The 24,651-nt window shown below is 43.5% G+C and overlaps 4 protein-coding genes across 14 annotated transcripts; 3 read left to right on the top strand and 1 right to left on the bottom strand.

Annotated features, from left to right (window-relative positions):
- The first annotated feature begins 1,591 nt into the window (after positions 1-1,591).
- Positions 1,592-4,897, top strand: LOC133926320 (mitochondrial outer membrane import complex protein METAXIN-like). Its single transcript, XM_062372205.1, has 6 exons — positions 1,592-1,821; positions 2,042-2,382; positions 2,475-2,551; positions 2,695-2,755; positions 3,047-3,215; positions 4,520-4,897. Exons 1-6 carry the CDS (start codon positions 1,635-1,637, stop codon positions 4,696-4,698), a joined length of 1,014 nt encoding a protein of 337 aa, XP_062228189.1. The 5' UTR covers positions 1,592-1,634; the 3' UTR covers positions 4,699-4,897.
- Positions 4,898-8,526: 3,629 nt separating this feature from the next.
- Positions 8,527-9,567, top strand: LOC133926319 (proteasome subunit alpha type-4-2-like). The gene has a single exon (XM_062372204.1). It carries the CDS (start codon positions 8,629-8,631, stop codon positions 9,379-9,381), a length of 753 nt encoding a protein of 250 aa, XP_062228188.1. The 5' UTR covers positions 8,527-8,628; the 3' UTR covers positions 9,382-9,567.
- A 3,060-nt stretch (positions 9,568-12,627) lies between these two features.
- On the bottom strand, positions 12,628-16,711 carry LOC133926318 (dehydrodolichyl diphosphate synthase CPT3-like). 11 transcript variants are annotated; one of them, XM_062372197.1, is made up of 4 exons: positions 16,545-16,711; positions 14,857-15,054; positions 14,086-14,156; positions 12,628-13,753 (listed from the first exon to the last, which is right to left on the bottom strand). In XM_062372197.1, exons 3-4 carry the CDS (start codon positions 14,119-14,121, stop codon positions 12,878-12,880), a joined length of 912 nt encoding a protein of 303 aa, XP_062228181.1. In that variant the 5' UTR covers positions 14,122-14,156; positions 14,857-15,054; positions 16,545-16,711; the 3' UTR covers positions 12,628-12,877. The 11 variants fall into 11 exon arrangements, with proteins under 11 accessions (XP_062228181.1, XP_062228182.1, XP_062228183.1 ...); XM_062372198.1 differs by having other exon boundaries at positions 14,915-15,054; XM_062372199.1 differs by having other exon boundaries at positions 14,857-15,007.
- A 5,278-nt stretch (positions 16,712-21,989) lies between these two features.
- Positions 21,990-24,391, top strand: LOC133926316 (RING-H2 finger protein ATL46-like). The gene has a single exon (XM_062372191.1). It carries the CDS (start codon positions 22,607-22,609, stop codon positions 23,963-23,965), a length of 1,359 nt encoding a protein of 452 aa, XP_062228175.1. The 5' UTR covers positions 21,990-22,606; the 3' UTR covers positions 23,966-24,391.
- Positions 24,392-24,651: the final 260 nt, after the last annotated feature.

Raw genomic sequence — 24,651 nt, 5'->3', positions numbered from 1 at the left:
CCTTTATTTTAGATCATAGAGCTAAAATTGCAGGTTTCTATAGAGATATCACAATTCTAAGTGATACTCTTGGCTATGATTATTCTACTTACTATACTAATATTCGTTATAAGTCATTCAATGTTTATAGTAAATATGAAACAAAGTATGCCGGAGTTCACCTGCAACGATCTCTACTAGCACCCACAATAAGTAAAAGTACGACAACATGAGGAAAATATTTGGTGAAGGTTCTTCATCAAGAAGTCCATACTCTACGTCACGATCATCTACGAGCACCGAAATTTCAGCATCCGGAGGGGAGCTAACAACCTTCATCGACAGTGGCGTTATCAGTCATGAACAAGAAAATTTCAATATACTGCAATGGTGGCATGAACACAATATAAATTATCCAGTGCTTTCACTATTAGTACGAGATTTATTAACGGTCACCATATCTATAGTTTCTTTGGAGACTGTCTTCAGTCTTACTGGAAGGATAATCGAAGAGAGAAGAACAAGTCTCACAAGTGAGATGGTGAAAATATCCACTATAGTAAAAGACTGGGAACAAGCTGAAGCATGAATACAATACACTGCAGAGAACACTAAGCTTGAAGATCCATTTAAAAATTGTATCTAGATGTTGATGAGAACGTGTGATTTCCAATTTTCTAAGTTATGTTATACTCTTTTTTTCCTTTACTAAAAAGGTTTTTAATGATACAACATATCAATAAAGCTTATTTTTAAATTAATTATATGTCCATATTATTTCTATATTATTTATTTATGTTTTATTTAATTTTTTTTAAAGTGACCCACCACCTATATCTCATCTTAGCCTATAAATAGCCACCATTCCAAACTCCCATTGATCCTATTGTCAATCTATCTATCTTTTTCTACTTGCTAGCCAGTAGTCACTTGCTCACTTCAACAAATCAATTCTATATTTTTATTCATGGATTAAGACGACAAGAACTCGCGTATGGTCATCAGTATGTCAATATTTTGAAAAGATTTTTAGAGAAATAAACAAGGAACATATAAGATTTACCAAGTGTAATATATGTAGTCATAAATTTTATGTCAGGTCTACAAATAGAACGGGACATTTGAAGAAGTATATTGCAAGAAAACATCTGAAGTTTCTAATGAAATCATATAACTTTCGAAGCATAGTTTGTACTTCTTTTCTTCTAGTAAAAATATTTTTAATAAGACAATCAATCAATAAAGCTCATTTTTATATATTTTTTTACAAAATAATTAATTTTTATTTTGTAGCTATTTTTAATTTTTTCTATTTTTAGAGTGCTAACGGACTGGTCATGCGTCATACCCAGCGTGCCGCAACTATGTCCAAACCTAGTACGACACGGTGGCTGACGGACCGTATTGTGACTAAAGGTGCGGCATGCGGGCTGACACGATACAGCCATTAACCTTACTGGGCCTATCAGGCTATGCTAGCCAGGCTCGTACTGGGCCGGCCCGAACGGCCCATTTGGACAGGTCTGGGTGCACGTGAAACGCCGCGCGAGGTGGGCTGGACGGAGGTGGGCTGAAATAAGAGAGTAGGAGAGACAGAGATGACCAACCCATAAACCCTTGGGAACTTGCCGAATCCCCAGCCCTGGCTCCCGGCGATGGCGGCGGCGGCGGAGTGGGAGGAGGCGGCGCGGAAGGTGCTGGTGGCGCGGAAGGTGCTGGTGGCGCGGAAGCCCGCCTTCGGGCTCCCCACATCCTGCCCGACCTGCCTCCCCGTTCTCCTCTACCTCCGCATGGCCCAGGTCCCCTTCGACATCCACGTCGATTCCTCCTTCCCCGACGCCGGTGAGCTCCCCTCTGCCCTCTCGTCCCTTATCAACCTAAGCTCCGCTTCGCGTGCTCAGTGCCACCATGCCATGATCTCTTTGCTCCTGGTGTCTCGGTTTGGCGTCAGCTAGTAGATAGTTGCGGGGCCGGTCATTCATTGACGTGCTGGGATCTCTGTGCGCGTTGAGCCATGGGCGAGATGATTGCTTTGCTCTTACACCTTAAGTTTGTTCCACAGATCACATACCATATGTTGAATTTGGCGATTGCGTGGCATTCAACAATGAAAAAGGAGGTGTAATTGAATATCTTAAGGAGGAGAAAATCGTCGACTTGAACTCAAAGCTGCCCAGTGTTTCTCAATCTGATGTACTACCTACAAAGGCCATGGTTTTGACCTGGCTTGGAGATGCTTTGCAATATGAACTCTGGGTGGTTACTGATGGAAGCATTGCGCATGATATCTACTTTTCTGATCTCCCCTGGCCCATCGGAAAGCTACTCCATTGGAAGAAAACTAGAGATGTGAAGCAACTTCTGGGTATAACAAAGCTTAATGCTGCGGAAAAAGAAGAGGAGGTTGCTACTTCTGCACCCCTGTTTTTCCTAGTCTTTATTATTTTTTGGTGACACACTAGTGAGCTTCTGATGCAAACTTCTAATTTAAACAGATATACCAGAAGGCAAGTGCTGCATATGATGCATTGTCTTTGAGATTGGGGGATCAAGTCTTTCTATTTGACAGTAGGTATACTACTATTTCTTTTTGTTTAAATTTCGTATCCAACGTATTTCATTTTACCAAGTTTCCATTCTTGCTGGCTCTTGGATATTTGACCTGATATGATCGAACATGTATAGAAAACTAATAATTCATTTTTATTTGTGAAGCCCTACAGATGTTGATGCTCTTTTCCTTGGACATGCTCTTTTTGTTCTCAACGCATTACCTGTAAGTTCCCAAAGTATTAGCTTTGTGTACCCAAAAGGCAGACATAGATATGTGCATCTAATTGCATAGATAAATGGATCAAGAACACAGATGTGCATTCTCATGGAAGCACAACTGCACATCTCAATTGCTTCTGATGTTAACAGTAATGGGGTCGAGTGGTTCTTTATGCTACGGTGAAAATTTTGTACCAATAAGCTTCTAAATGTCAAGCAAATCTAATCATTCAAAACATGGCTTTGTTTATGTTTTGGCAAACTTTGAAACATATTCTGAGCTTCTACTTCTTAGGAAACATCTGTGCTGAGAAGCACTTTGCAGAAGCATGATAACCTGGTGAACTTTGCCGAGCATCTCAAGGTCCAATTGCTGGAAGTTGCTTCATCAGCAGCAGGATTAGGAACATCACCTGATCCATCATCATCCTCCACACCCAAGAAAAGAGCATCTTCTGGCAGAAGTAAGCTAACAGATTACCTTTGCTGTGGTTCGGTGTAGTACTACTAGTTCTCACGTTTTTTTAATTAGTTAGTTGACAGTGGGAATATGTTTCCAACGCTCAATTTATTCCCTATTCATGGATGTAATATACTTTTTGCATCTTTTGCTCAAAGATTCTGGTCAAAACACATAGATTGCTAGTTACATAGCATCAATAATCAACTAGTTAAACTTTTTAGAACTTTAAACAATTGAATGAAGGCATTTTATTACCTAACTCTACCTGGCAGGCCTACTAGCTTTAGCAAACTCAGTTTAAGCGGAGAGAATCCAGCTTATGAGTATGATTTATCGTAGAGTTCCCTACGCTTGGTGCTTGTCAATCTGCCTAATTTAATTTTGGCATGTGTTTCATTCAAAATTTGGTCAGGTTTGATGAGGAGTCTAAGATGTACTTGTCTGAAATTGTTATCGTGCGTGTGCTATAGCCATTGGCCATCATGGCCATTATATGCGCATGCTGTACTATTTAAGGCAGACTGCAGTCTACAGCCTACTCCATTGGCATACGACAATAATATTTGTGCACCAACTAATGACTTTTGACCCCTTTCTTGTGGTATCAAGGATATGAAACTGCATTTCTTACGAAGTAGTATTCATGCTGGAGAACATTTAAGAGCATAAATCCTGTGTAATACTGGATCACTGGCAGCTCAAACTATCTGTTATTTCACTACATTTAGAAAATGAGTACAGCTATACATTGCTTGCATATGGCAAGGCCTGTAGAAAACAGAACAATGATACTGGGCTCACTTGTAAAAATATTTCTTTGATATGCTTTGGAACAGTTGACAAAAGAAACTTGTTGGGTGTTTGGTTTGAGGAATGAGTTAGTGATGGATCATCTGATCCTAGCTCCAAACCTAACCCACTTGTTTGGTTTGTGGAATGGAATAGGTTGATTCATTGCCACCTCACAAGCACATCTTAGTGTAATATGATGAATAGGGTCGTCCCACCAAAATTCATGGGATGATCCTAGGATGTGCCATCCCATCTAATGTCCAAGGGGATACCAATATAATTATTTTGGTAGGTAGTGTGACTTTATGCATTTTTATTTGGAAGAGAGATACATGAGATGTCTTGAGAATATAAAATTAATCAAGCTGTACTGGTAAGTTATACGTGAACTCCAACTGAATCTTTTGTTTCTTGATGTCTCAGCAGTCGGCCCTTCTGTACTGCATATTCTTTATTTCTGATTGTTTTCATACATTTAATTGCTGTTTTGTGTTCTAATTCACTTGATCGTAGGTTATAAGCCAAAACCCAGAGCTAAGAAGGAACGGACAGAGGAGGAAAAGACATTCAGGCGAAGAGCAAAGTATTTCCTTGCAACACAACTTGTTGCAGTTCTTGTGTTCCTATCACTGATGGGTGGGGTTGATAGTTCTGAGCTAGACGATGACGATGGTGTAGATTATGAAGATTAAATCCTCTCTGTTGTACTCCGTTGTGGTGCATTGAGAATGTGTTCCCTTGGTTAGTCAGAGGTATCTTACATTTCATATAGTAGCTAGGAAGGAATGCACTGAGTTGGTTAGCCATCGGCAGTTTCGTAATTACTTGAGATGTGGAACATATTTGATGTACCCAACTATAAGCATTTTCCAATTGTATCATTTTCAGGGACGTGTGCTTGTCTGTGATGGGATCTGTTGGTCCGAATTTTTCTCCATTACAACATTAGATGAGGTTATGCCCAATTTGCCCTTTTTGAGTCACCTTTGATGAATGGCTAGAGATTTGCTGAATAAAGGGTACTTTTGGTAGTAAGGAGCCGTTCTTCTCAGTCAGAAGTAAATAGCAGTTCCTCTTTCAGAATTGGCACTCCACTAGTCCCAGTTGTACGGTTGAACCCAAAAAAATGTAGGATTGGGTTCTACATACCGAAGTTTTGCTATGTTGCTCGATTAAATCAAAATGTTGATCCCCTGTTATCAATAAAATTCTCATGCAAACATTTGACACGACCTTTTTTTGTCATTCGATTTGGAAAACCTCAAGCAGTAAAGCTAAAACATTGGCGCAAAGCTTCCAGAACAGACCCCTTGGCCTGGCCTTAAGCATGAAATTAATAACGCAGGTTTCTGGTACAAACCTCTTTTGGTACAAATCGATAAAATAAGCTTTCCCGCAAATGCAATCAGAGTCTTATTTCAAACAACAAAATAAAATCCAAGAGAAGATGAAGCAGATAAATTTGAGCCATTAAAAGTGTAGCATTACAATCACAGCAAGCTCTACCAACTGCATTAGCTGAAGACAAGCTCTAGGCAAATGCAGAGTAAGGAATAACTGGTATAAAAATGAAGATTAGCTATGAACTAAAATCTTTCTATCTGTATATGCATCCAGGCTTAGACAACATTTCATCGTATTTTTCAAAACTAGGTGCACCATTCGTTAGAAATACAGCAAATGGCACACCAGGTATGCAGTTCATAGCAAGAAAAAATAATACTTGGCTGTATAACTCTATCTACACTAGGAACAGACTGATAGTCCAGTGGTAGGAACGGTTGATCTTTCCTTACCCACGAGCGTTGGAGTCCCAGACTTAAACGCTCGTGTCTCACCGGGGCTTGCCCCCATAAATTGGTTTCTTTCAGACAGCCTCGAATGCATGTGGATCACAATGTGAGCGTAACGTGTCCGTCGTTTGCGGAGCCTGAGGTTTTATAAATCTCTTCAATATACGTGTGTATAGATTATAGGTCTAACGTGTGTCTTAGGATGTGTGTGAGGATACATGTGTAGAATGTGATGTGTGTTTGAATATGTATTCAAATACTACAGTTTATACCCTAGTATTGAGACTTCCAAAAAAAACTCGTTCTACACTTGAAAGCACTTAGCTGAGTATATGTACACTCAAAGACGAAAGCCTGTATTTGCCATTCACACCAGCGACCATTATTTCCAACATTCAACTGAGAAGCCTATGCTTCATATTCGTAACCAGATTAATACTTCTGATCTCGACAACCAGCTAAGATAAGGACAAGCAAATCCAGAATATTTACACTCAAATGTGATTATGTGAGAACTTAGAGGCTGATTGTTACCCGCATGGGAGTATCCTGATCCCGCAGATGCATAATATAATCTCAAGAGAAGCGTGTTTAGTTGTTCGTATCCACTGTTCCAGTCTGATCCGGTGAATACAAATGTACGTCTTCAGTCTGATCCGACAAATATAGATGTGTCTACTTATCAATATCACAAAATCACCTTTATACGAGCAACTAATTATAATCTTAACTCTTTCATCTGCTCATACAGCCTTAAATTTGATCAACCAAACAAAAACTCAAATCAATCTATCCAGATATATACAACTAAACAAATATTATTTTTTAATAAATATAACTCCATTTAACCTACATACATATACGGTTATGCAGACCTAGATCCCATGCAGTACCAATCACACCTTTTTCCAACTCTGTACCGAGCAGCTTTGCTTCATCAGAAAATCAGAATAGCACTACTAATCTCGATAGCTGGCTAAGGTAAGTGCAAGCCACTCCGGAACTTGATATCTGTGGGGCACCACCGTTCTGCAGAGCACGCATGGCCGACTCACAAGCAACACTGTTGGGTTCCTCTGGAATGCCAAATCTGTGAGTGAACTTCAGTGACGCTTTCAGCCTAGCTATTACTGCCAAGTCAGCTGGAGCATTGTTAGAGATTAGTGTAGTGGCTTGATCATGCCGAATAAATGGGACTCCAGCACTATAATTAGTATCCGGACGATGGATGTGAGCAAGTGTTGTGTCATGTGCAGGAATTACTGTTCACGTACGTGATCGGTAACCGTGGTGCTGTGGCACGAGATCAGGAGGTTATCATATATTAGTTAGTATATTTATTGGTATGATATGATTTGAGTTGATTTGTTTAGAGATAAGTTTGATATGGGAGAAGTTAGAAGTTGAAATTGAATTATGATGGTAATTTACCCTCTCTATATAAAGGAGTAGCCGGCATATCTTTATAATCAAGTAAGAGAAGAATTAATCTAAGTTATCCTTATTATCTTAAATCGCTTTAATCTATAGTCTAATCTCTTCTCTAATAACCGACACTGATGACTATCCTCCTGATAGATTTTTACCCCTAATGATCCTTGGATCATAGCATAATGCCCCTCCACAAAGTGCAAAAACAATAGTTGGCTGGTGCAGCGGTAGGCTAGTGTAGGACAGTAGATCTGTTCCAGCTCCAGTGGAGAAACAGTTTCTCGCTTATAGTTTGGAATCGGCGATGGAATGAAACACAAACTCTTTAAAAAAAAGTCTGTCTGGTTAAGTTTCAATTACAATTTGTTCTCTCATACTATAATCTTGAAAAATCACATTTAAGATCAGGCTTTCATTTCCAGTTCTGAGGGGTTTGCAACTTTCAACTTGCATATTGAAGCTTTCGTCTAGAAAATTCCTACCTACAGAAATTTCTTTCAACTCAACAATTTTCAACACGGGAAATCCAAACATACAAATTTATCCACCTTTCAAGATTCGATTTGAAGTTCACCACGACCCAAGAAAGATGGTAAATGCGGAAAGTCATGCTTGTAATCACAAAACCCAAAAGAAAAAAACAGGGAAAATTCAAATACCCTCATACAAGTCACTCCAAGTTACAAATACCATCCTATAAGTAAAATTGTTGTATTTACTACTGAAAAGTATAATCTTGTTGCAAAATACCTCCTTAGGGTTCTAACTTGATGCCATATCAAAATATTTGTCGTGATATCATGTTGAGTGCTCCACTTAGGCTGCCAGTGTGAAGAGGTAGGGACGGAGAATAACCACACACTAAAGTCTATCAAATCAAATATGGCATTGCAATTTCCTCCACAAAACAGATCAAACGAGAAGTCTTATAGGTCCGAATACGTTGTCAAACCCTCTCACATCGCATCCTTTATTTGTTAGCAGGCTATACAGCACACTCAAGTTCACATCACGATAAATATATCAATATGAAGTCAAGAAAGAAGCGTGAGGGGGGATTTTGCGCTAGGGTTACACTTGTAAGATGTTAAATACAACTATTTTACTTGTAAGGCGTATGTGAGATTTAAAAAAAAATGAATGCCAATTGAAGAGGGCAGGAATGGGAAGGAGGGGTGGTAATGGATCATCTACCTGCCCGGAAACAAATTTGATCCAACGGCCAGAAAACAATCGTGGAGATATCCGACGGTTCGGATGCCCTAGACTAGCGATTCCGTTCTCCTTTCTTGCCTCACAAGTAGGTCTCTCGTTAACCTCTCCCGAGTCGCCTCCCCACTCCCGCGAATCCCCAATCTTACCAAGCACAAGCCCCAATCACTCGCCGCCGCCGCCGCGATGTCTCGCCGCTACGACAGCCGCACGACGATCTTCTCGCCGGAGGGTCGGCTGTACCAGGTGGAGTACGCGATGGAGGCGATCGGCAACGCCGGCTCCGCGCTCGGCGTCCTGGCCGCCGACGGCGTGGTCCTCGTCGGCGAGAAGAAGGTCACCTCCAAGCTCCTCCAGACCTCCCGCTCCGCCGAGAAGATGTACAAGATCGACTCCCACCTCGCCTGCGCCGTCGCCGGGATCATGTCCGACGCCAACATCCTCACCAACACCGCCCGCCTCCACGCCCAGCGCTACGCCCTCGCCTACCAGGAGCCGATCCCCGTCGAGCAGCTCGTCCAGTCCCTCTGCGACACCAAGCAGGGGTACACCCAGTTCGGAGGCCTCCGCCCCTTCGGCGTCTCCTTCCTCTTCGCCGGATGGGACAAGCACCACGGATTCCAGCTCTACATGAGCGACCCATCCGGCAACTACGGCGGTTGGAAGGCGGCCGCCGTCGGCGCCAACAGCCAGGCCGCGCAGTCCATGCTCAAGCAGGACTACCGCGATGGCCTGACCCGCGAGGAGGCCGTCGCCCTCGCGCTCAAGGTCCTCAGCAAGACCATGGACTCCACCAGCTTGACTGCCGAGAAGCTGGAGCTGGCCGAGGTGTTCCTGCAGCCCGGCACTGGGGAGGTGCAGTATCAGGTGTGCTCCCCTGAGGCGCTGGGGAAGCTCCTTGCCAAGGCCGGGCTTACGCAGCCCGCACCCGAGGCATGATGTGCTGGTTTGATGTGGCTTGCGATGCCTACACCTCTTAGATATGGTTTATGCAGTTATGCTTCTGTTATCTGAATTAAAATATTCGACAATTATGCCTTCTAATTTTCTGTTGAGCATGCTTGATTGGTTAATGTTTCATCTGTAACAGTGGATTGCCTTGAAATTGTTGGAAATTGTGGTTTCTATCTGCTGTGCTTGATTGTTGTAGCGATTATGGAGTAAGGGAGACAAGGGCACAGGGGAAACTAAGTTGAGATCTATGCATGTGAATAGACTATGACAATTTAGGCCATGTGGATAATACTACTGCTTCCATCAACTGTGCTTAGTAAACGAGTCAAAATTTTAGGGTGCTTCTATGTGTTTCAGGTTATCTGTGTGCTTCTGCTGTGCTTGATTGTTGTTGCCATTAGGGAGTATGGGAGACAAGGGCTTATGGAAAACTAAGAAGTATTTATATGACCAGACCATTACAATTTAAGCCATCAGGATAATATTGCTGTTTTCGTCAACTGTACTTGGGAAACTAGCCAAAAATTTATGGTGTTTTGTCTGATTCAGATTCTCTAGACGGTTTAATGCCCAGCATCTTAGGCATATTCAACCTTGTAATTTTGAGGAGAGGAGAGGTTATAGTTGTCTCACACTACAAGACTGCTATTATTGGCTTGACAGCATTTGTTCTATGATTGAGTCACTCCTCAGTACATCATGGCCCAAAGTTTTCAATCCCCTCTTGCAAGTTTATATTGTGCCTTGCCTGGAAGTATTTTGTTGATTGTTTATTCTATTGGACTAGTTCTCTGGGTTATATTTAATATCATCAGGAGCATTCCATAATGCTCTGTCGTTTTGACTATGGAGCATTCCTGTTAATGCTAGCGATCTTTATCTGTGATTCTTTTTTGTTGGTCCTTTTTTGGAAGCTAAATCTTGATTAGGTGTTGTGCACATTAATTTAGTCAAGCATTCTGTGGGCTATATGCCAACTGAAGCAATATAGATTTGTTTAGAAATCTGCATTGTCTATCTCTTTTCTCCAATGTTCTAGCACATGTATTCCTGTAGAGAATGATGATGCAGTATTTCTGACCCCTTCGTTAAACCTTGGGCGGCTCAGTGCTGCGAGCCTATCTTGTGACTTAAGTACCAAATTCCATGCCTGCATATTCTGCGCTGTTGCAATTTTCCATGGAAGATTCCATCATGTTTCTTGTTGCGTGGCATATTCCTTGCATATGACTTGGCACTTGCTGCAATTGTATTATGGTGATTATACTTTATGGCTTAATAAGGAAATATTCTGCTTGTATTTAACTAGTTATGTACTTGGTTTACTCATAGGAATTATATTATTCTAAGGTGCCAAGTTGCTACAGTCGGGAAGTAAAACCTTTGATCATCGGAGGGACTGAAACGTTGAATGTTATCAGATTTTGCTTGAAATTTGCGCCTTTGTGCATAGCTTCCATCTTATCAGATTTGTGGTACGCCTTTCCTTTTGAACCGTGTTCATCGTGTATGCTTCATGATCAAATCCGTTTTCCTACTTGATCTGTGTTGTGGCTGCAAGTATGGGCCCAGTTTTGTTCATTGGCTCATTGCCAAGGTATAAAATGGTAAACGGATTGGCTGCAACTTCGGTTTCTCATTGCCAATATATAAAACTTCTGTAGTTTGGAAGTATTTTGGCTGGATGCTGACCGCTAGTACCAGTGGCATGCCTTACGAAAAAGATTATCTAGCCTGGTTTTCATCCAGTGCGTTTTCTGCACTCGAGTCATTTGGGACTTGTGACAATCATCTGTCTGCCTACAAACTTGGCAGATGCTTGTTTTTGTTTCTCCTTTTGTGTACCAGATGATACAGTGCCACCAAAAAACCAAGATCCAACACAGTAATACTCCTATGTCTTCCTTTAGAACTAAATTGGACAAATCATTGAGAAAAACTCAAGTTCGTTGATCAGTATCGTAGGCAGGATCTTGTTCATGTCGATAGGATCACGGTTGTAGGATCATATTGAGGATTATACCTCAATTTCGTAGTTAAAGGTTATGAAATCTAGATCGTTACGGTAGTGATCAAAATTTTGAAAGGTAGACTGCAAAATAGAACGCGCAATATCTTGTTTGGTTGATTTAATTTCAATGAATATAATGGTACAATCGGATCGCAAATCAGATAAATAGTTTAGGAGATAATATCATTTAAAGTGTCCTAATAAAAAAATGAATTTGCTCTGATCAACCAGAATATATCACATTAGTAGGGATAAAACTCATCCAGAACATGGATGTCTCTGTCTAGCATATTTTAACGGATGAACTCATCTAGCATCTCAGAGAAATATTCCCTCAAACTGGTCATCCTATCTAGACTGCCCTTCAACCAAACAACCTTAAAAATTAGATGATCATATCCCATCAAGTATGACATAAACCAAACACACTCTTAGTGCCATGGCTGTTTTTTAAATGCGATTTAGTTTAATATTTACAATACTTTCTAACCAGAAAATATAGTATATTAAGTATGATTTCTGTATATAAGTTGTCATCTATGAATATACTTCTTGGTTGTAAGTTTTATATTTTTATACCATGTTGACAATAAGTCATTTAACGTGTGTGATAGGAAAACAATACGTTTAACGTGTGTACCTGAGGCCGCCGATCTCTTCCTCAAATGCAAATGTGTCTTTTCTATAGATCAAATGAATAGTAGTGATAAAAAAATAAAAAATAAAAACAATGGCAAATAAGAAAATTTATTTCATGAGATAAAAAATAAGAAATTATCTTATCTTTTGATGATAAATAAGGAATTTTATCGTGTTTATACCAGGCATTAGAGCAGCGAACAGAGCAAAAGCAAGGGTAGATAGATCATTTTGCATGTTGCTAATGGGAAACGTCGATCATTTCCCAACATTTAAGGCCTTTGTGATGGCATTTTGAAGTAGACTTCATTTGCGATGGTTTTTCCAACTCAATGGTGGAGAGCGGCTGCGTCCACGCGGCTGCATTTCGGGTTTGGGTCGCTGCGAAACGACAGGCGCAGGCTTGGGAAAAGGATGGTTGCTTTCGCGTGAACGAAACCTGTGTGGATTTAAATACGAATCTTCGTGCGAAGTAAATTCCAGTGTAAATGGACGAAAATTGTGTGGACGTTAAATACGAATCAGCTCTGCCTAAAACACTCGTTTCGATGAGAAAAAAGGAACTTTGTTCAGACCAAATGTTACTGATAAAATTTCGTATTTTTGGCCGTGGCTCCCTGGCAGGCTGCAAATCTAGGAGTCACGTCATTTGTACAAGCTCGAATAAGTTACAGGATTACAATGGCACACGAGTTTCACCTGTGACCTGTCCATAGTGGCATAAGCTATGTTCCTTTGCACATTTCAGCGAAAATAGAAAAGGTAAGTTTTGGACAAGTTGATGTGATATAACTATAATCTTCTTGGTATCACCTTGCAGAGAACATGATATCACAGTTGCTTCTTAGCCAGCTTTCTGTTTTCCTCTAGATAAGAGTAAACTCTCTGATACTGTAATATAGCCCAAACAAGGTGCTTGAGAGAGAACTCGGGCCACAGAGGATCTGGATTCTGCAAATGACTGAACGTTGTCTGCCACAGAAGGAAATTGCTCAGTCGAGTCTCACCTGATGTCCGGATCACGATATCAGGATCTGGGCAACCAGTGCTATACATATGGCGATCCAAATCAGCCACTGAAATGTCTGAATGAACACCATTATTTGCAGCATGGCCATTACAGTTGCCAGCATGTTCTTCCTGCAACATTTCCCTCCTTTCTGCACAGACCTCACTAACAGCATTGACAATCTCAGAAGTCGAGTTATATGGCATGCAGACAGAGAAGACCAACCCTGTGTTTCCAGCTGTGCTCGCCATCAGCTTCTGAGCTGCTAACCTCACTGGCTCGCATAACAGGTCCAAGTTGCCCCAGAAGTTGATCTTACAGTTAATCTTGTTGATCACATTTCTGTTTTCTAGTAGTTCGTTGATCTTTTCCTCCATTAACTCCATCAAGGACTGCACCTCACTTGGGTCTCTTTTAAAATTATCGATGCTAAATGCGTAGACAGTAATGTATTTCACACCCAGTTCATAGCAGTGCAGCAGACTTGCAATAAGAGCAGAGAAACCCACCCTGTGACCAGTTCCTTCCTGGATGCTTCTGAATTTAGCATATCTACGATTACCATCCATGATAAATGCAATGTGTTTGGGCATTGGGCCATATGAGAGGACAGCTACGAGGCATTTGCGTAGGAATTTCTGAACACTTGCAAGAACACCGGTTGTAATTATCTCATCAGGCTTCTCTATCTTCGGATCCTAGAACAACAAAATTAATTAGAGCTGATCAGAACATTTCATATTGTAAGAATATTTGTGGATGCCAGCACAACAAAACGTTATAGCTCTTTGAGGATCTTTACAAGCCTAATAACTATGATATATGAATGTTTGTTTTGCATTAAGAAATTAATCTAAATATGCCACTGTATAACAACAACAACAACAACAACAACAACAAAGCCTTTATCCCAAGCAAGTTAAGGTAGGCTAGAGATGAAACCCACAAGATCCAACTAAAAAGATGATGATAAAACAATAATAAATAAAGGTACTGGTAATATGCCACTGTACACAAATATAAATCTCACCACTGAAGGTGAGCGAGAGATAAGTAACTCTGCCATTTCGACGACAAGGGACCAGGCAAGCAATACAAAATCTGCAAACAGGAAAACACACGAGGTTCAAAATTAAGAAAGTGAATGTCCACCTTCAGAATAAACACTTGAAAAGAACTGACATCAAGCAACATTTGATATTAAAAAGGTATGTGGTAAGGATTTTACAAACATGCTGCACAATTCTACCCAGTTATGAACTCAGACCATCTTTTGGAAAACAAAGAGTCATCTCGAGTTATGAATGATGAGATCCCAGATTTACTAGTTGATTGGAGTGCAATGTTACCCAAAGAGGCCAAATGTTGAGATCCACTGGGGTTAAAAATGTACCGGCAACTTGACTGCATATCCAAGGATCCAATTCGAGCATTTGCATGTATATGTCAATTTCCAGCTGCTGATGCACATGATGGGAGAAAAATGCGAAAAAAGGACTGAACCTTATTAAAGGCCAGTGTTTCCACTTGCTGACGCAAAGCACCTCAGGAACAGCAGCTTTCCCTTTTCTTTTCTCAAACAAGCTTATGCGGGTAAGCACCACAGCACAGACATTTGCTCGCTATGTTGAACGGACACAGACACGGTGACACGACACGATACGGACCCGGGGATTTGGCATTTTTTTAAAAGCCGACATGGGGACACAGATAATTTTTTTTATTTTTATAAATAATATGTAATGAGAAAATGTATAACTGAAGTTTAATAACAAATAATAAGCAAAAAATGCAGAATGGCCTTGAGATGATCATGAATTACTAAGTAGCTTGCTCAACTTGCTCCAAAAGGTCTGCACCTTCAAAAGACAAACTCTCCAACTCAGGCTCTTCAAGAGATAGATCAGCCACTTCAAGAATCCCAACACCACTGAGTGATTAGTTGTCTCCTCCTGCACCCCACATTCTTGTTACCCCTTGTTTATAATATTCCGATATCCTAGAAAGAAGTCTCAAGTTATTGTGCACAAAGACCAAATCTTCTGCACGCTCAGGAAAGAAAGGAGGAAAGGTTTAGCGGTACACAAAGTGCATCGCGTCCCTGGGTCATGACGAGCATGTGGAGGGCTGTCTCATCTGTATCGCTGCCGTGCCCACGGGATCACGGACGGAAGGAAAGAGATCTCGGAGAAGAGGCTCACCAGTCACCTGTTGTTGCGCGACACGGCAAGCTCCCGGCAGCGGCAAGAGACAAGTGACTCGGGCAGATGGCTGGGCAATAGGCAGCGTGGAGATGAGAGAATTTTTTTATTTATATATTTTTATTTTTAAATATTTGCAAAAATGCACGGCCATTTCAAAATATTACACATCTAGACTACCATTGCCCGTTGGATAGGCGACAGCAAGGTGTCATCCATCCAACGGGTGACACCTTGTGGGGCCCACGGTGCAACAGGTTAGAAATTAAATACCCTGGCTGGCGTAGTGTCCACGTCGACGTGTCACCCGACCAACGGGCGACACCTTTACTGTCGCCCGTTGGAAGGGCGACACATTTGCCACCTTTTCATACAGAAAATAGCGTGCATACTTGCATGCATGCACCGTACGCTTTTGGACTTTTGAGCCCGTGCGACACTTTTGCTTTTGGACTTTTGACTTTGCGGTGCATGCAGCTTTTGGACTTTTGAGCTTGCTTGCATGCATGCAACACTCATGTGAGGCGACACCTTTTCCAGTTGGCCCAGCAAAGGTGCCGCCCGTTGGTCGGACAACACGTTGACGTGGACACCACCTCGGCCATTTTTTATTGTTGCGTTGTGGATCCCACAAGGTGTCACCCGTTGGATGGGCGACAGCAAGGTGTCACCCATCCAACGGGCGACAGTAGCCTAGTGTGCAATATTTTGAAATTGCCGTGTATTTTTGCAAATATTGAAAAATTAAAATAGATAAATAAAAAAATTCGGAGATGAGGTGGGGAATTTACTGTTGCTTCTAGTGGGCTTGGGCTTTTTTCCCCTGCCTCGTGGGCTCGCCGTGTCTCCTCCATGTCCGGCCGTGCCGCCGCCGTGTCCGATTTTCTTTTCGTTTTTTTTTTGTCGTTTAATCCGCCGATACGCGCCGGACACGTATCCGCGCCGTGTCCATGTCAGACATGGCAATGGACACGGACACGGCGATCGGCCGTAGTGTTCGTGCTTCATAGTTTGCTCGTGTGCTCAAATTCCTAGTGTTGTTGAAGGACAAGCTCGCAAAAATAGCACCCGAAAAGCTACAACTGCAAATCTTAGCTAAGAGCTCCTACACAGAAATCATCGTGACAATAACCAGATATTGCCGGATTAGGACCACCCACCCACCGTCTCCACTCCGATTGGCTCAAACAAGAACCAGCACACGTGCGCATACCTCACAGCTATTTCATCGAACACATCGTGAGCATGGCTGAGGAGTGAGGAGCAACTGCAGAGAGACTCAACTGACCTGCGAGCTGGGGGCTTCGAAGGAGAGGCGGCGACGGGAGAGAGATTAGACGGAGGAGGAGCAGGTGTGGCGGGTGAGAATCAGGAGAGGAATTTGTACCCTTCCCGTTGTGTGGTGGTCCGGATGCGCAGAGCGGAGCTCGTGGGTAATCTTCTTTGGTTTTTTTTTTCTCCCCTGGTTCGTGACTGGTGCCGTGGACCCCATGGTGCTGGCTGTTAATGGGTTGGGCTAAAATAGGTTTAACGGGTTGGAATTATTAATCAGGTTTGTTTTGGTGGGTAGAAACGGGTTGGGCTAAAATAGGTTTAATGGGTTGGGCTAAAATAGGTTTAATGGGTTGGAATTATTAATCAGGTTTGTTTTGGTGGGTAGAAACGGGTTTACCTAAGTAACAGGTTAGGTTGAGTTAAGTTGGGTTTATAATAAAATGGGTTAGATGGTATTAGAATGGGTTCATGTTCGGCAGTCCGACAGGCAATTCTTGATTTCAGTAGCATAGACTAGTCTACTCTAGATAAATTCTTGTTTAATTTCTGAATAACTACAGTTAAATTAGTATTTTATGATTTTTTCATCTATCTTCATCTTTATTCTAAGTAGGTTATCTTACCTCTTTGTTTTTATATGATTTTATCAGCAGTGTGTGACGGCTCAAGTTCTTCGACACTCGATAGCACCTGAGCTCTTAAGTAGCGACTCAAGCTACCGTTGAGCATCAACTTTAAATTCTTAAAACCTATAAAATATGGAAATAAAGTTGTAACAAAGTTTAGCTTAAAACTATAGTGTTGTAATACATAATATCATATGCAAATATACCTATATTTGTTTGTTATTGAGATTTTTTGGTCCAGATCTTTTGATATGGAGGATATCTTGCTCTATTTCTTGCATTGCGAAGTACTGGTAGCAAGCAGCAGCAGGAAGCGGTAGGTAGTAAGTAGCAGTAGGAAGCGGTATGCAGCATGGCAGCAGGCAGGGACCTGCTCACTTGCATCCACGGGTTGAACTCACGGTAAACCCATGACTTGAAACCACTACTGGGCTGATTTGAGTAGAATTAAGCTAGTGGGTTAGATGAGGTAGAGTTCAGACAATGATTTTATGGTTTGGATTGGGTTGGTTTGGGAAAATAAATTGTTTTACTATTGGTTAGATTAGATGTAGGTTAGGTTCCAACCTATTACCAGGTCTAAGTGGAACCTGGTTCGTGGCTCGGCGAGCACGATCACTACCGCCACGACCCCTTCGTGACGCGATTAGAAAACGGGCGAAACGGCCGCCAGATCGCGTACCCGGAGCGGAGCGGAGCAAGTAAAAAAGCTGCCCGCCGGACTGCCCGAGCGAGAATCCGATGTGGATCGGGCTAGTCGAGCCGGGGCGGTTGTATGGCGTGGATCGCCCGTGTAGCCACTAGCGAGACGAGCGGGCCACGCTGTATGTAAGGCAGTGGTTGCCGTGCGCGGCTGACGGGGTGAGCCCAGCTGAATGCAACGGGTAAGAGCTTGGGGGAATAGGCCAGGCCGAACACATGGATGATGGATGGATGGATGGATTTAGCGGATGCAAACGTGCGCGCAGCCCAGCCGCAGAGGTACGCGGGAACTTGGAGGAGGCTCCCTATATGTCTCTGATTTATTTATTTCCGAAATTTGCAAAAATACACATCTATTTCAAAAATTGACAAAAATATATTCATATTGCCCGTCGAACAGTTGACGAGAACATGTCGCCAAACAATCATATACTTATGTGGAACAGACGATAGGTTCTTGTTGCTCGTTCTATGAGCGATATAATCACTTTCCTATCAATTTTCAAAACAAACACATTTCTTAAATTTTAAAAAATAAAAAATATATAAATATAAAAAGCTCTATGTCTCTAGACCACGAGGAAGCACGAGATTAGTCAGCCTAGCCCGTGCGCACAACCAGACCCATTTTTCCGTCAGCCGTCACCGTCTTCTTCACCTTCGGTGGCCTGCCACCAGCATTGCCTTCGCTCCACGGACCTGTGACCCCTCGCAGTCGCTTGTTATGCATGGTTTCCACGCAGCCGCCTCCCCTTCCACCACCGGGTGGCCAACAACGACGTGCGCCAAGTCGTCTCACTGCACCACCCGCCTCCCTCTATCGCCATCACTCATCCTTCATGACCTTTGCTAACCACTCCAGCTAGAATGCCTCCACCCTGATCCTTTCCATCGTGGTCCTCCATCACCCAAAGCAGGAGGAGGAAGAAAGAATTATGGGAATTCGATGCCCCCACGCACGAATCTTAAAGTCAACCGGCCTGAAGACCGGACTCAGTCGATGGATGGATACATAGGGATTGCAAGCTGCAGGGGAGTCTCGCGCGCGGCACGTCGATTTCGCCTCGCGAACGCCAAAAGCAGAAATGGCCCACGGCATCACAACCATGGGAGTGTAATCCTCTCTAAAAAAAAAGGAAAAGAAAAACTATGCGGGTGAAGTCATCTGAAGAAAAAGCTGTAGAAGTGTAATCCTCTGAAAGAAAAGGAAACTGCAGAAGTGGATACTGAAAGAAAAGAAAAGCAAGATGCGACTCCATTTCGGACGCGTTCGTCTTGAGACAGTTCATGCCGAGGTGTTACCAACCAGACCATCAATGCAACGAACGGCACGTCGCATTTCTAGCATTGAGTTCGAGCATCGCGGGAGCACCACGGCACCCACACGCTGAAAACGATGGAGTGCACTCGCGCCAATCTTTCCTCGGCGCCAGCGACTCTCATCAGACTGTGTGTAGTGCTGTACTTGCAGATGGGCGACCAACCCCAAACGGCACCTTAAATCATCACTCGTCACAACTTTGTATTTGATTATTTTGTCATTATGTCATCCACAAATTTAATAATTATCTACTATTATAAACTTAGAAGAACTATTTATTATTCTTAGTGAAAAATTATTATTCTAATACGATGGCAAAAAAGTTAAATATTCTACACAACACCATCGAGTGCAGTACTAGAGCTTAGACGTCCTACTATGTTTCGCACGTTTGAGTGAGCTTCAATTCCTTTCTGAAATAACTGTTATATTGGTAAAAAGAGTTGATGTGTAAGGACAAAAATATAAGAAAAAGAAGCGTCTCGAGGGTAGTGACTGAGCTTGGACCAAAAATTAGAAAGAACAAAGCTGTGAAATTAGACAATTCAGATATAGCCAATTCAAAACCTAACTAATAAATTAGTCTAAATACTAGTACTTTCTAGATAATTGCATAAATATTAGAGGGGCCAAGGCCCCCTTGACCCCAATAAAACTCCGTCCTTACTCGAGGGATGCTTTGCGCAAACAAAAGTCTATTCTCCCTGTATCTGCGGCCTATATATGCAGTAACGTTTCCCATTTTGAGTCGGCAAGTAAAGCTTTTCGGTGCACCTGTATGTGCGCGAGTGAATAGAATGGCATAACGGTCGACCAGGCACTAAGCAGGGTTTCAAAATACGTCGGTAACCGTTCGATATTCATAGTTACCGACCAATTCGCTGCGGTTCGCATTCAGAAATTGACCGATTTTCGGTTAAGTTCAAATTCAAAATTAAATTTTTTTAAAAAAATTGACTGATTTCTACCGAATTTCACTGAATTGCTGTCAAAAACCGCAAATATCAAAGAAATCGTCAGGACTCGGTATTCGGTCTTGAATCGAATTTTGGAAACCTCGGCACTGAGAGCTGTGCACGATGCTGGAACAAGTGAGTGCCGACGCTCCAGCCAAACGCACGCCACAGCAGAGCGCTCGATCGATTCACGAAAGCGTACGTGCGTCCAAGCAAAAACGAGCCCCGATCCGCATCACGTCACCTCCAGCCGGCCCGTGCGCCTCGCTTTCTCCCCGCGGCGGCACAACGAGGCGAAAAGAAAGGCCAAGGTTCTTCATCTTAACAAACCAAGCTAAATTTTAACCTTGCCCGATTATTTTGGTCTCTATTTGGTTAAGAGCCAAATTTTAGGTAGCCAAAAATAATTTTGGCCTGCCCAGCCCATCCCTTCACAAATGCTCGGCGTGATCTGGGCGCCGGAAACGCTCGCCCGAGCTGCCCAGCCCCTACCGTGCTGATGTGGTAGCAAGGGAGAGGGTGGTGTTTCGTATTAATTGATGGATGAAAAACCATCAAACAATCGTATCTCTTAGACCGTGATTCCGTTTCTTAATCCGTTTGAATTAACATGCTCTATACAATTAAATCTACAAATCAAGATCCATATTAACTATATTTAGTGTTCAAAATTTTATTACTATTTAGGACTCATATGTCATACTAACAATAATAAATTTTAGCTTGATCTCAAACCAAATATCAAATTTAAAAACTAAAATTTGACCATATCCTGATTTTAACCCTACACAAAATTTAGCTTAGCTCACTTTAACCACCAACCAAACAGGCCCCAAGCGAAAAGAGAGCCGGAACCGGACGGGCGGATCGGATACCGCCTGTCTCGGTTGGCCGCGCTCGCGCTCGATGGACGGGACGGGACGAGGCGGGGCGGCCCACCAGATCGAATGGCTGCCACAGTCGTCAACGCGCCAGGGGCCAGCAACGCCGAACACTTGGGATACGGCGGTCCCCTAATGGCGACATGATTTGATGTCCGTGGAGCACGTTGAGGAGCCTGCGTAGGGTACGAGAATTTTGTGCAGGAGATTGGGTCGATTTTATCGTGAAGTTATTGCGTTCGCGGGGGGCGCTGAGCTAAGCTAGGTAGTATATTAATAATCAAGTCTTTGGTTTGGGTGGTTAACAGAGGTAGTTATATTTTTTATCCGTCCGAAATAAGTATCGTTTTGAACATCGATATAGTCTCCAAAATATAAATTTGATTACTATTTTTTGTTGTAATATATTTATAAACTATAGTAAAAATATATTATTATGAAAGTACTTTTTGAGATAAATCTATCCGTATTATTTTTAAGCATCTAAACTCAATATATAAAAAATATTTGTAGTTTAAAATAGTTGGTTGTATGTAATTCAAAATGATATTTATTTTGAGCTGAATGGAGTATATTTCAGGTAGGAATTTGTGTGGCCATTAGAATATGTTTTTGCTTCTCTCTTTGATCCAAAAGGTTGTAATGTAACTCATAGAAACTGCAGAGGATTGCAATGGCACGGAGTATGCACTAGGACTACTCTGAAGAAATATTCAGGCTAACTATCACAGTCTTGTGGCAAATACTCTAACTTGCAGGTGTTAGAAGGGAAAGATTCAGAGAATTTATCTTGAGGTGTGAGTTAATTTCATATTTCCAGAGCCTGCCTTATTCTGACAGTTCACAAATTCCGAGGTCGATCTACAACCGTGTGGACGGGGGATCTGGGCCCTAACCACACGTGTGGCAACACTAATGCAGTTTGAGCCATCTACGGCAGAGGAGAAGTTGAGGCAGTACACAACTACTCCAAAAATCTTCTCCGAATTCCACTGGAAATCCAGAGCACAAGCGACGTTCCACAGAAATCGCCCTCAGCCCGGGCACGACCATCCCCCGCTTTTTGCTCACTGTGGCTCGTTCCTGAACACTTCTTCCCTGCGGCTTTTCTTTGCATGAAACGAGGGGCAGAAGAGAGGAAGGAACAAAACCACAAGCTATCCCAATCGGCCCGGGGTTCCTTGCACCACTTTTCGCACGAGAAAACGGCCCTCCAACTGCAGCATCGCCCAGTCATCCCCCACAATAATCCAAAGCTGGAAGACCAGAGAAGTGAAGAAAAGAACACAGTACCAACCTTGCAGAAAGGTTCAGAGATCAAAACTTTACTTCCTTTGTTCTTTTTTCATTTCATGTTCTAGAATCAAGATTGGTTATATGACAATTATACGACTACTAGACTTGTCTTTAATAATGCTTTCATAACGATATGGATTTATTTGTAGATATCAATAGAATTTAAGCGGTGCGATCAATGTTACGTCGTAGACTGCAAAATGTCAATAACGTCAAATAAAAAGGAACGGAGGTAGTGGACTTTGAGCTAAGTCCTTCACCTTTTGAGCTCTTAAAACAAAGACACCTCTGCTATGTTGCTTTTGTTGGCTTGGTTTGGTTGCTTGCTTCTGTTGTGTTTTTCATTTGCATATAAGCATGGGCTTGTGACACTTCACAAGCCTTGGCCTTTCCCTCATCAGTCATCGCCTAATGGCTTGGATCCTTGCACCTGCAAGTTGCCATCAACCGAGAAGCTACCACTACTAGCTGCTGAGCTCAGCTCAGCTCAGCTCAACTCAAAAGCGTTGGGGTTTAGTGCACGAAATGAGCAGCGCATTGCCTGGAGCAGACTGGGCAAGAAGAAGGAGAAGAAGATGTTGGTGTTAGGATTAGCCACGGGTTGCTGCTTCCTCGCCGGGGAAGTCAAGAAACAGGAGGACGGCGGGGGGGCGTCGTCGCCCGGGGAGGATGGTTCGAGGATTAGCCCGGCGGTGGTGCTTAGCGTGGTGATATTGGCCGTGGTGCTGTTCGTCTCCGGGCTGTTTCATCTCTTGATCAGGTTCTTGCTCAGGCGCAGCCGTGCGCGCGCGCGGGGGGAGGCTGGCGGCGGCGAGGTTGGCGCCGGGGGCGGGGAGGAGTCCGCGCTGCAGAGGCAGCTGCAGCAGCTGTTCCATCTGCACGACGCCGGGCTGGACCAGGACGTCATCGACGCGCTCCCGGTGTTCCTGTACCGGGAGGTGGTCGGCGCCGGCGCCGGCGCCAAAGAGCCGTTCGACTGCGCGGTCTGCCTGTGCGAGTTCGCCGGCGAGGACCGGCTCCGGCTGCTTCCCCTGTGCGGGCACGCGTTCCACATCAACTGCATCGACACCTGGCTGCTCTCCAACTCCACGTGCCCGCTCTGCCGGTGTGCGCTCGGCGCGGACGCCGCCGCGCTGTTCGACGCGTTCGGCGAGATGGCAGAAGGTGGCGCGGGGTGGAAGCACGAGGACGCGGTGCTCCCGGTGCGCCTCGGCAAGTTCAAGAACCTGTCCAGGGCGGTGGCTGGCCCCGTCCGCGACGGCGGCGCCGGCGCCGGCATTGTCACGAGGGAGGCCGGCGAGACGAGCAGCAGCAGCTTGGACGCCAGGAGGTGCTACTCCATGGGCTCCTACCAATACGTCCTCGCCGAGGCGAACCTGCAGGTGTCCGTTCACAGGAAGCACGGCGACGGCAACGGCAGGGCGGCGGTCAGGCCGAGAGGTGTCGGCTCCAACCCCGCCGGCAACGAGGCCAGCGCTGCTGCTGAAGGGAAGAGGATCGGCGCGGGCAGCAAAGGCGACAGCTTCTCGGTGTCCAAGATTTGGCAGTGGCCGCGGAACGGCAAGGGGAAGCTCCCGGTGCTCGCGTCCGACGACTCGCCGGCGATGAACGGCAGGTTGCCGTGGCAGAGGAGAAGTCCTGGGGATTCGTGACACAAAGAAAACGTGTGCAATGCTGCTCTGTGTGGTGGTGTGTGCTGCAAACTTTCTTGAGCTGATTTGCTCGCCTTATTAACCGCTCAATTTGTTCATAGCCATTCGTTTCGTTTACTTAATCACATTTGCGTGTGCTGGTGATCTTAGCTTTCTAGGAACATGATGAACTTTGCGTGTGCTGATTATAATTTGTTGTAAAGAGCCCCCCCCCCCCCTCTAGAGTTAGCATTGGAATTGGAGAATATTTTTGTCTTTGCTACCAAGCCGTTCATCCATCTCGTTTTTGCCATTTGCTAGTGTTTGGGCTCAAATTTCAGCCAGAGACCCTAGTGACAAAAGCAAAATTCAAATCGGGACAAGGATTTTGCAGGATTGGTAACAGAGACAACATTTACCCTCGGAATTTTGAGTTGTCAATCCGTACTGATCATCAATTTTCGGCCACTAGGTCACACACTAGTATTAGTTTTCTTGGTTGATTCGTCTCAGCAAGCAAGTGCTTGTACCCTTGCTCTATCTTTTAGTCATTACCATGACTTGTAAAGCAGAAGGCATCGCACATTTGCACGAATAGAAATCTTTGAGGACCAGGACCATTGTTCAAAATTACAGTACAGGATTCATTCCAGCACAACCACTCCTGTACTGCAGTAATCTTCAGCTATTTGTTTCTAGTTTGGAGA

Source organism: Phragmites australis, chromosome 8, assembly GCF_958298935.1.
Source record: "Phragmites australis chromosome 8, lpPhrAust1.1, whole genome shotgun sequence".
Classification (NCBI taxonomy): domain Eukaryota; kingdom Viridiplantae; phylum Streptophyta; class Magnoliopsida; order Poales; family Poaceae; genus Phragmites; species Phragmites australis.
This window is presented reverse-complemented; position numbering and strand designations above follow the sequence as displayed.

What these genes read in the sequence shown, in the direction of transcription:
- LOC133926320 (XM_062372205.1), top strand. Translation starts at nt 1,635, where the DNA reads ATGGCGGCGGCGGCGGAGTGGGAGGAGGCGGCGCGGAAGGTGCTGGTG. An exon ending in TTCCTCCTTCCCCGACGCCG is followed by an intron (nt 1,822 to 2,041) that starts GTGAGCTCCCCT and finishes TTTGTTCCACAG; the next exon opens with ATCACATACCATATGTTGAA. An exon ending in AAGAGCATCTTCTGGCAGAA is followed by an intron (nt 3,216 to 4,519) that starts GTAAGCTAACAG and finishes ACTTGATCGTAG; the next exon opens with GTTATAAGCCAAAACCCAGA.
- LOC133926319 (XM_062372204.1), top strand. Translation starts at nt 8,629, where the DNA reads ATGTCTCGCCGCTACGACAGCCGCACGACGATCTTCTCGCCGGAGGGT.
- LOC133926318 (XM_062372192.1), bottom strand. Translation starts at nt 16,264, where the DNA reads ATGAAGCACGAACACTACGGCCGATCGCCGTGTCCGTGTCCATTGCCA. An exon ending in CAAGCCCACTAGAAGCAACA is followed by an intron (nt 14,157 to 16,047) that starts GTAAATTCCCCA and finishes TCCTGTTTGCAG; the next exon opens with ATTTTGTATTGCTTGCCTGG. An exon ending in TCTCTCGCTCACCTTCAGTG is followed by an intron (nt 13,754 to 14,085) that starts GTGAGATTTATA and finishes TTGTTGTTCTAG; the next exon opens with GATCCGAAGATAGAGAAGCC.
- LOC133926316 (XM_062372191.1), top strand. Translation starts at nt 22,607, where the DNA reads ATGTTGCTTTTGTTGGCTTGGTTTGGTTGCTTGCTTCTGTTGTGTTTT.